Source organism: Lottia gigantea (assembly GCF_000327385.1).
Source record: "Lottia gigantea unplaced genomic scaffold LOTGIsca_35, whole genome shotgun sequence".
In the NCBI taxonomy this organism is placed as follows: domain Eukaryota; kingdom Metazoa; phylum Mollusca; class Gastropoda; family Lottiidae; genus Lottia; species Lottia gigantea.
The window spans coordinates 1,266,928-1,278,135 of NW_008709190.1; the positions used below are offsets into that span (position 1 = coordinate 1,266,928).

An 11,208-nucleotide genomic window follows, 5' to 3' on the forward strand; every position below is an offset into this window, starting at 1 on the left:
GCATACTTATTTAAAAAGATTTATTATTAAGTTATTTATTAAAAAAATATAAATAAATATCACAATAAGGACGGACATTACAATTAATTACAAACTGGAATTATCATGAATCCATTTCTGCTGATACCATTTTATAGGCTTCTTTAAATGTTATTGGTTTCTTTCTATGTTGCTTGATGTACTGAAATAGACATTTAATAGACATTAGAGAAATATCAAATCAAAAGGATGATTTACAATTTCATCTCAAGATATTGAGGGAAATTAAATTAGTGCATGATTTTGGATCGATTTGCATCTTTATTGATAGCATCAATTTGCACCATTCCAATTTTCAATCAGGTGTCTGTGGTTCCTGCCATTCCACTCAATTGAAGTCTAATCTTGAAGAGTCTTATGTGATAAAGCCTTTTTTGTGATATATGACATCAAACAACTATTTTTTGTGGAATTGTAGGAACCACAGACGTCTATCTGAAAAACAAAATGGTGCAAATCAATGCCATGTCCTCAGTACACATAAAAAGTTTAGAAAACCCCTTTTCAATCCCTTTAAAGCATTAAAAGAACTGGACATACCTCTTTTGTATCTTCTAATGTAGTATAATGATAATTAGTCTCTAATGATGATTGATAATTACTATAAATACGTTGTTGTGCTGATAAAAAACTTTGTGTTAATAATAACTGCTGTTTTAACATATCATGTAGGGCTATCATTGCTGGACTGTATGCTGTCATGGCTTAAATTGAAATAGAAATGTAATAGAAATTACTTTACAGAAATATACTTGATCATTGTTTTAGGAGTCTTAAAAATGTCAGAAATTCTGATCATGATCGCAAGAGATTTTAGTTATTTCACATATTACAATGTAAAGAAATCTGACTGCTTTATGTAGAGTATTACAACATGAGAATAAGTTGTCCAACTTCAGTAGGGACGCAGCCTGAAAATAGGTCAGTTGTATGAAAATCTCATATGGTGAAACTACATGATGCAAGTTCTCTATCAATATTTCTCTATCGCTCTACAATTGATGTATTGAGCACTATTTAAATATTTTAACAGTGAATATATTTTTTTTTATTGTATATAACCAATTAATCAGATATCCTTATATTTGTCCATGGTTTTGAATCTCTAGCTGGAATCATAAGATGCCAAAAAGCCAAAAAGTCAAAATGAAAAAATGGTCCTAACAAGGTCAAACATTGCCACTTTGTATTATATTCAGATTATATACAAATATTATACAATGGTTTTATCTGGACCTGCTCAACAAGTTTTCCAATGATTCTGGATCTCAAGCTAATCATAAGATACCAAAGAACATATTTAAATGGGCAAAAATGGTCATGACACAGTGGGATTCAATGGGATTATTTGGGCCTACAATAGCACTTTCCCCATAGTTCTATCTCTACCTAATCATTAAGTCCCAAAAATGCATATTCAAATGAGCAAAAACAATCCTGACAGGTTAAATGTTGCCACTTCGTATTTTATATCACAATTATTTGGCATCCAATGGTAGAAGTTCCCAGTGGCAAGCAGGCAACAGATATATTTTGTAAAGCCTCACACTTACTTTCTAATGCATCAGCACTAATAACATGAGTAGCAATAGGTGATGGATCAACAAAGTCTAAACCATACTGTGGACCAACAGTAGCATAGGGTGTCTTCCAAGAATAGGACAGACCAGGTTCTTCTCCTGTCTGTACTTGTATATTTCTAGTAGGTGGACGATGTTTTGATGTTTTTTCTGGCTGTCTTAAACTAGAATAAATAAAATAATTACAGTTAACAAATTGCTCGTAACAAAAATTTACAAACATCTTGTACAAAACAAGATTCAAAATAGTTCCTGTCAAAAGACTAGATAAGAACTGCAGAATCTTTTTAGACAATTATGTCTTGCCAGGCAAAAAAGCTTTAGTAAAATTAAGATATTTTTCAGAGAGATCAACAAAAGCAGTGTATGAACTTTGACGAAGTGGTTTAGTGTCAATCAAAAACACTCTCTGTAAATAATATGCACCCATCCAGATGAAAAAAATGATGCGGCTTTTTGCTGTTGGCCTATTGATTTAGGTAAAAAATATTGAAGTACCTTTTGGAAAATGTTTTAGAATCACTATATGATGTATAACTTTCACTGTAACTTCTATCAACATCCTTCACTGGTCGAGATTTGGCTTTGGTCTGGTGGACTCTATCAGAATATGTTTCTGTGATACTTTCTGTGTCACTTTCAAAGCCTTCAGTATAATCACCTGCTGTATCTTCACTGTATTGAGTTCTGACCTCTGATGCCATAGATGATTTATCGTATTTACTTGAAATTCCAATTCGCTCTGATATAGAATCATCATAATCTTGAGATAAAGAAATTTGTTTTCTGGTTGATGGTTTTGAGCCAAAAGTCTGAATACCGGTTAAAGAATCCTTTCGTGGAGTTGGTGTATAACCTCTTCCAGTATGAATTTCAGAAATTTCACTAGCAATACTTTCTTCCTCATCTGAGATTCTTCCCATTAGATCATCAACCGACTGTAACCCAAAGAAAATATCTGAGTCAGCCATTTTCTTTTCTTTCTTCGGTTTTTCTTTTTTGAAACTATGTTTTTTCTCCTTAGAGCTGGCTTTCTTGGTATCTGGTATAGCTGGTTCTAAGGCATTTATATCCATCACATCTGCAATTTAAGGTTTCATCTATCAATTGATAACATGATAATAAAAATCTTTACAAGCAAGACAATTCCGTCAATAGAAAATCTCCTAAAAATGGCAAAATCAGGAGTAAAAGTTGTATTAGGGCTAGTTTTTTCGGCCATTCACGTGTTTCAGGCTTCAATTTCTTACTTTCCTCTACGTAGTCCAACTAGAATATTTTATTTTCCAATTAAGTTAAAGATGGGTTACCTTATTTTTTAGTGTCAAATTAAGCAAACTATTTGATTAATTGGTGTTGCTAATGAATTAACACGTATTCAAGTCATTATGTTCTTATTGCATATGATTAACATTTTTAACCAATCATAAATGCCCATGTAATATTTACAGTCTGGATAAACAAAAAAAGACTTTTTGACCTTTCTTGATCAGTCACTCTGCTGGTAATTCTCTTCTAATTTAGCTAATTATGAATTAATTATAGACAAGTGAGACAAACTGGTATTTTTCCAAGTCATTAGAACACCTCTACTTTCTATTCATATAAGTATTAGCATTTCATTTTCGTAATTGAAAATAAGGGAACCCATCTTTAAGCTTTTCACACTTTTGCTGAATATTACAGTTGATTGTTTATATATTATACTGTTTTGCCCACTGAATGATAAACATTGTAACGAAAATAAACAAAATTCCTAGATCACTGTGAAGAGCAAACTTTAGAGGATTCCTTCAAGATATTTTCATAATAAACCTACTTCTTACCTTTCAATAGATCATTGGAACTACTGGTATCTTGTGTATCTGCTACTTCACTAGTAATAGAATCAACCATGTCTGAATCTTGTGATCGCGAATGGAGGTGAAGTGGTGAAGGTGTTCGCCGTCCTATTATTGGTGATCTTTTTGGTGATCTTGGGCTTGGTGTGTATCTAAATGGTTTGGATTCTGGTGATGGTGATCTTGGTATAGGAGGAGCTCCTTCAACCTGAAATGAAAAATATTTTTTGAACAAATGAAATTGTTTCAAGGTCTCAAACAATTCACTTTCTTTAAGGTATCAGCAAGGTAATAATTTTCAAATATTTTGTGAGAAAACTAAATAAATATTATGATATCTTACAAGGACAACTCTTAGCCAAAACTCTTAATCATTTACAGGTGAATCAAAGAATGATTAAAACCATCAACCAACATTTGTTGAGTTTACTTAAAGGGATTATACAGAGGTTTTTTAAATTTTTTATGTGCATCGGGGACACTGATAGCTTCAATTTGCACCATTCCTATTTTCATTCCGATGTGTGTGGTTCTTGCAATTCCACTAAAACTAATGCGTTTTATGACGTGAAGGGAATTACATATATCAATAGTAGCTTTCGGTAGCTCACCTCTAATGGTGCCATAAAATGCATTAGTTTTAGTGGAATTGCAAGAACCACAGACGTTGGATGGAATATGGGAATGGTGCAAAATGATGCTATCAGTGTCCTGATACCCATAAAAAATTTAGAAAACCTCTTTATAATCCCTTTAATAAATATTGCATGAAGATGAAATAACCATTATTCCATGAACAAGCATTGCCATTGTTTCAACCCCCTCAGCATTTAGTGGTGAATGATGTAATGAAGGAAAAAAAGCACATTAAAACTGTTCTATATCAATGTTAGTAATATACCTACTGGACGTTTGAGAAACTTATTAGGGGACCTAGGTCTGGGTGTTGAATCTGATGAAGATAATCTCTGCATAAAATCAGCTAAACTCTCTTCTTCTGATGTCAGAGCACTGGTTACCTTCTTATTCTTCTCTTTTGAACCTACAATACAATAAAAAACATATATTCTACATTCTAACAGATCAAGAGGTATAATATAGATTGAGATTTTTTAAGTTCTTTGTGTTCATATATAGTTATTTTCCTTTCCATCAATTCCAATGGATAGGCACAGATACTTTTTATATTCTGATCGAGCTGTCCTAAAGACAGATTCTCATATTCAAGTGTTATGACATAAATCTCACTTACACTTGCGCGATTTCTGTTTGTGCAATGTTACACACTACGGCTTGGCAATAATTGAAGTGATTGTGAACTAGCATAAGGAATGTGTGAAGAGTGTGCGCCATGTTGTAGATAAAATTTCAAATGGTTAAAAAATCTGCCACTCTTTAGTTTTCGTACGATATGACTGCAACTCGCATATCCCATGCATGAACATAGCGCAAACACTGCCAAAATTCGAACAAAGTGTGAACTATAAGCAAACAATACTTAAGCAATGAGTCAATATTTTCTGTCGTGCATTGCACAAACATTACATGTACAGTCCGTGAACAGGCCGCAAAGGCTGCATTCCATTGCAAAGCACCAAATTGCACGCCTTGCCATAAGTTCTGAGTAGCATTGCGGGACAAAATTGTCTAAGTGTCATAGTAGCATTACATTGGGACTTTATAGGTTCTTTTCTTTGATACAGTCATTTTTTCTTGCTTATATTTCCCGTATGTAGACATTGCTCTTAAAGAGTTTATTTCAATTTCTGACCAAGCTGTCCCAGATTTGAAAATAGGTCAACAACAACAGTGGAAGATCCTTGTTTCTTACAATCTAAATACCCACCTTTTAAACTTTTATTAGTTTTTTTCACCGTTTCTTTTGTGGCTTTCGGTGTTTCTGGTCTTTTCATAAATTTTCTTCCATCATGACCAACACTCATATCAGTTGGAGTGTCCAATCTTGACAGACGCACTTTCTCACTATCAGAATCAGAGTCAATACTAAACACATTCTGATTGGCTAAGAGTGACGTCTGCCTGGGTACTTGCTCTTTTTTGGTCAGACCAGCTGCTTTGTTCAGTAAGTTGGAAGCATTCTGAGTAATTGTTTTTTTCTTCCTAACTTGAATTGAGCTTTCATCCTCATCACTAATAGGCTCTGGAGGTTTTTTCTTTTTTAAAAATTTACTGCCAGCACCAATTTCTGGGGATTTTTGTTTGGGAGTAGATAAGTTGTCTGAACTAGATATTGATATGTCCCCAAAATCACTAAAATTTATAGACTTGGCTTGTTGTGAAGTCTTTTTCGATAATGTACTCAAATAAGCCTGAAAAATATAAAATATATTCACTGATAATACACATAAATACCAATACAACTAAAGTCGAATCAATGAACAGCAAAATCATCATCATGTCCAACCAACAGACCCCATTTGTCATTCTTCCTCGAGGCTGTCGTAATACAAGTCAGGAACATATTCATAGCTTAGTATGGTCCAATCAAAATTGGCCCTGAAATCTTTAAAGTAAAATTTCGGCCAATCAAATCAAACCACTTGTTCTAAACGCTTTGTTCGTGAATGTAAACAAAAACGAAATGGTGTGTAATTAAAGATCTGGAATTAAGTATGATTTTTCGGAATGAATGAATAATCAAAATCGTACTTTAATTTTAAGTTGTTGAAAAGAATGTGTTCTTATCTCTTCAAAACTGGTGGCAGCAAATCAATTTTGTGTTTAGTCGACGTTCTTCTTCAACTTCGATTTAATCTCCACGCCCACAAACGGAAGTGTAGTTTAATACGGGTTGATAAGACAATGTCAAAACTCTGTATTGGGGATACGATGCAAAATCAATGACTTTGTTATGATATATTTTCTAGGATAAATCTTTTAGACTTACATTTAGCTCATCTTCCTCTTTAGGTACAGTAGGAACTCTTTCACCTTTCAACTGTGTTGATACTTTCTGTAATAGAGCTGATGCTCTACCACCACCTCTAGGTCTATTCATTATGACTTCTATAGGTTTACACCCTTACCACTTCATTTTAAATATCTGAAAAACATAAAATATTTGGTTACATTCAACTATTATATATCGACATTGCAGAAAATCCACAGCCCAATCATTTCATAGAGGCATTGCACACATCGTTGATGTTCAAGGTCAAGGTCACAAGAAGAGAACATGGTGAAGAAGTTGAATTCACTGTTAAAAATATTGTAAAGAGGTTGTCTAATTGTGTATCAGGGACACTGATAGCATTAATTTGCACCATTCCAATTTTCAATCAGACATTTGTGGTTCCTGCAATTCCACAGAAACAAAGATTTTGATGACGTCACAAAGTGACATTCAAATCATATTTTGCGATTAGTGACATCATTAAACACTTGTTTTAGTGAAATTGTAGTGGAATTGCAGGAACCAAAGGCCTCTGATTGAAAATTGGCATTGTGCAAATCAATTCTATCAATGTCCCCAATACACATAAAATTTTTTTTGAAAACTTCTTAACTTAACCTTCCTACTTCTATATGTCTTATAAATAAATATATTTATTGCATTTTCAATTCCACATATTTTACAATAGTAATTGCCATAGCATGAATTTGATCAATGAGCTTAAGGATAGTAAATAAAACCATTTGCCCAAGATTGATTAAAAAATGCAATGCTTTTAACATGAATATAACTATTTTTTTTTTTTATAATTTCAATTCAAAATATTTTACTTAAGTAATTAACATGAATTTGAATGTTAAAACTGTTCCCCAGATATTGATTTTGCTTTTAAAACATGAATATAACTAAAAATTCATAATTTCAATTCAACATATTTTAGTTAAGTAATTAACATTATCATTAAGCCTACAAGTATGAAGGTAAAAACTCTTTCCCAAAAACGAGTCTAAAATACTTTTAAAACATAAATATGACAATGACAATATTTTTTCCAAAATTCCAGAAATCGAATTTCAAGCGATTACAGATGGGTTCAAATGACTTAGAAAAATACCAATTTTTCTCACTAATTCATAACATGTATGATTGGATAAAATTATATGCAACCCTAGTAATTATTTCACTGTTGTCATGATACGGTATATTAGATACATATATTATGTCAACAGATGGTTAATATTTTATGAACACTATTCCACGATTTTATTGATTTTTAAAACTGTTCCTTTCAATGATCACAAAATATACAGAAATAATTATCATAACACTTTTGTTCATTTTTGTTTTCTATATTACGATACTGAACATTGAACTGTTATTCAATCTAAGATGTATCTTATATGGACTTGACAATTGATTAATCAATCACAAAATGTCCCCTAAATAATAAAAAAATTGGCCTGTCAAAAATCCATTGACTATTAGAACTTGATTTATGTTCTACCTTGGGAGGAATACAAATCTCTGACATTAACTTGCTTAGCCAGTTTTATTCAAATGAGACCTAACTTTTGTTCTGTTTTTTAAAGAGCTTTTTCCACAAAAAAAAACACAAAATCCCAGAGTTGCAGAGGGCAGGAATTTGATGGACTGGTGGCGTCATCAAACAAACTTATGGGTCTTTAGACCCTAACTGAAGTAGATATATTATAAATAAAAGCTAAGTTTGGTCTACTACTAACTACTACGACTACCAACAAGCTACCTACTTTGCGATATCAGCATCCACTGGATGTGAGCGTTAACTTGTCATCTACCTACCAAACTACCTCGGTCGGTCGGTCGGTCTAATTTTAATTAGACTGTTGCTTAGCAGACAACAATCAAACTGTGAAAGTTCATATATACTGGTATACTTCATGAATTAACAATCCTTATGCAAGATTGCATCAGCCAAATTTTCAGTATAAACCAGATCCCTGGGACACAATACTTTTCTCATGCTCAGCTCAGTTTTTACTCAAATTCATACTGCCTCTTGCATCAACAAAAAAAAAACACTAGAATTATTGTGCACTAAGAAAGGGTTTGATATACTTCTTTTCTTTGATGCAATCAAATGCAATTGTTTGGTGCAATACAGCTGATGAGATTTTACCCAAATTTAAGTAAAATCTCAGCTATATATATAAACAAAGGTTTGTGGCCTTGGGTCCAAGGTCATTGAAACTACAGGTAAATTGAAGTATATCTGTTATTTATTGAACCTAATTTTTTAAACTGATGATCTCACTATAGTGTTGAACAAATACAAGTCTTACATTGTTTACGTTTGAATTTTACAAATTTGACTATATCAATATCACTCAAATTTTTACTGATTCTCATTTTAGATACAAATAAGGTTCAACCTTTACTACCTTATTGGTATAAACTTATCAAATTGTATATAGTAATGTTAAACCTTGAAAGAGCATTATGATTTTTTCATAGGTGGACAATTTTATTTTATCAAATTTGTTAAAACTATACAGCAAAATCCAGTGAAATGTGTCTGAAAGTTATAACTTTAATTTTTAACACCAAAACTATTTATGATGTTGAAATTTTCAACAGTTTTTTCCAATAAAAAAGTCTACAATTTTACAGACTAGGAAGCTTCAATAATGTCATTTATTTTTTTAAATCACAAATGACATTTAAAGGGATGGATGCGCAGATGCGACAGGAATTTTTTAGCTTAGCCAATTAGTAATAGTGTTCACAGTTCACCGTCGAAATTTGAGCCTTCAAATCCTCGTCTGTCCGGCATTGTCTGTGTTTGAATGGTAAAATGATGACTCTTTAATTCAATATACACTGTGATAAGCTTATATATAGAAAAGACATATATAGAAATAGTGAGTAAAATTCATAGTTTGAAGTTTTTGTAAAGGAATTATTCAATTTTCATACATTTCTAGAACTTCTGAATGAAGACAAATTTATACAATATACAAGACTTAAATCTCCCACACCCCCCTTCTCCCACCTCGAGCACTTGTACCGTTAAGTTTGATTACATAGATGGGAAACACAACAGCACTCATTGTCTCAGACAACGCCCTCAAGAATTTACCCTTGATCTTCTTAAAAAATTGTTCATTGATAAAGGGTATCATAAAGATTAAATAAATCCAGTTATATAACAATTGGGTTGATTAAGAGTAGATTAAGAGTAGATATTAATGATAATTGGTCAACTATATAAAGATAAATAATGACTAAAGGCCATTTATCACTTGCCACATGTCAATAACATTGTAACAATACAACTGCTAAAAATATATATACTCTTATCAATGTCAATCAATATTTTTTTATATCCTTTTAGCATGAATAAACATTGGCTCTTCTGAATACAATTTTTTAAGATAACTTTTTAACATATAGTTTAACATATAGTTATGACAAAATTTATGTTGCGGAAAGCAACGGCCAATTACTAAATTCAATGAATTACTTAGTAAGATTAGTGATGTATATCTTTTTTGATATTAAAACAGAACCTGAAACAAGTTATTGTATTGAATTTCTCTCTAAAAAAAATATGCTTATTTTAATCATAATCCAAAAGTATTTTCCATTTTTAGTGAATTGTTTTGTATGTGTCTGAATATCAAAATCAATAGTGATTAATCGAGTGAAGGAAGTCCTTTCAAAACTATATTTTTCTACAGAATAGAGAAAAGCTTCAGTTTAAATGTGTGTCATGTTGACCTGGATTAGTTATCAATAATTATTTCCATATCTGACAGCAGGATGATTAAGACTTTAACACTAGCCAATGAAATATCACACAGTGGAGCCAATCACAGACTGACATATGTTTAAGTCACCTACAAATCAAACTATTGTGAAACAGAATAACAAAATTTATTGAAATTATTCAAATGAGCATTTTAACACAAATATTTTATGACCTCTTACCCAAAAGAGATGTTTTTGCTATTATTGTATTATAAGCTTAGCTTTTTATGTTTTTTATTTAATCACAGATAGAAGATATTAGACATTTTTACCATATGTCACCTTGTAACTGTTATGATGCTTAAGAAATGTGAAATTTAAGCTTTGTTATAGTAAAAAAAACTGACATTCAATATTATATAAGTTTACAAAGTACTTCACACAATCTGAAAACAATAACAATATGTTTATTAGGTAATGAATTAGGTCAAAGCCTGATTGAGCTCTAAATCACAACCTAAGATGTTTTTTTGTTAAGTTTTGTCCTGGAACATACCTTAACATTTGTCAAGGATTTCAACTTCTATGTAAATATATGTAAACAGTCTTCAGAAATGTAAAGGTCAAATTACTTGTGTTTACCAAAACATTACAACAGCACAATAAGGCTTTAAGACATTTTCTTGGACATAATTCTGAAGATCAAATAAGATGGACCTAAAGTTTGGTTAGCAGGAATAATTTAATTGTCCTTCTTGTGGCTGGGGAAGTTTTTTAGAATTTTGCACAACTACAAAAGGTAGCACAGTGCTTTATATAATAGGCTAATATACCCATACAATTTTGACAAACAGACAAGCACTTGCCACTTGAAATTACATACATATTGTTGGCTATTGTCAGGACATTTAGGCTAGGCTATAAAAATTTCCAATCTTCATTAACCAATGAAATATAACATCGTGCAACCACTCACTACATGACAAATGTTTAGGACAGACAGCTGTCAAATGATTCACAAAATGTCAATTCAATTTCTACTTCTAATATTTTAAAGGGACAGGTTTGCCATTTTAGGGAGTTGATTTGGGTCTTAAATATATAT

The 11,208-nt window shown here is 31.8% G+C and overlaps 1 protein-coding gene across 1 annotated transcript; it reads right to left on the reverse strand.

The window, feature by feature from the left end:
• Nucleotides 1–20: 20 nt before the first annotated feature.
• LOTGIDRAFT_233142 (hypothetical protein) lies at nucleotides 21–6,529 on the reverse strand. Its single transcript, XM_009058690.1, has 8 exons — nucleotides 6,369–6,529; nucleotides 5,307–5,790; nucleotides 4,366–4,502; nucleotides 3,446–3,668; nucleotides 2,118–2,700; nucleotides 1,593–1,783; nucleotides 580–743; nucleotides 21–181 (listed from the first exon to the last, which is right to left on the reverse strand). The coding sequence occupies exons 1-8, from the start codon at nucleotides 6,477–6,479 to the stop codon at nucleotides 104–106; spliced, it is 1,971 nt and encodes a 656-aa protein (XP_009056938.1). The 5' UTR covers nucleotides 6,480–6,529; the 3' UTR covers nucleotides 21–103.
• Between the last annotated feature and the right edge of the window lie 4,679 nt (nucleotides 6,530–11,208).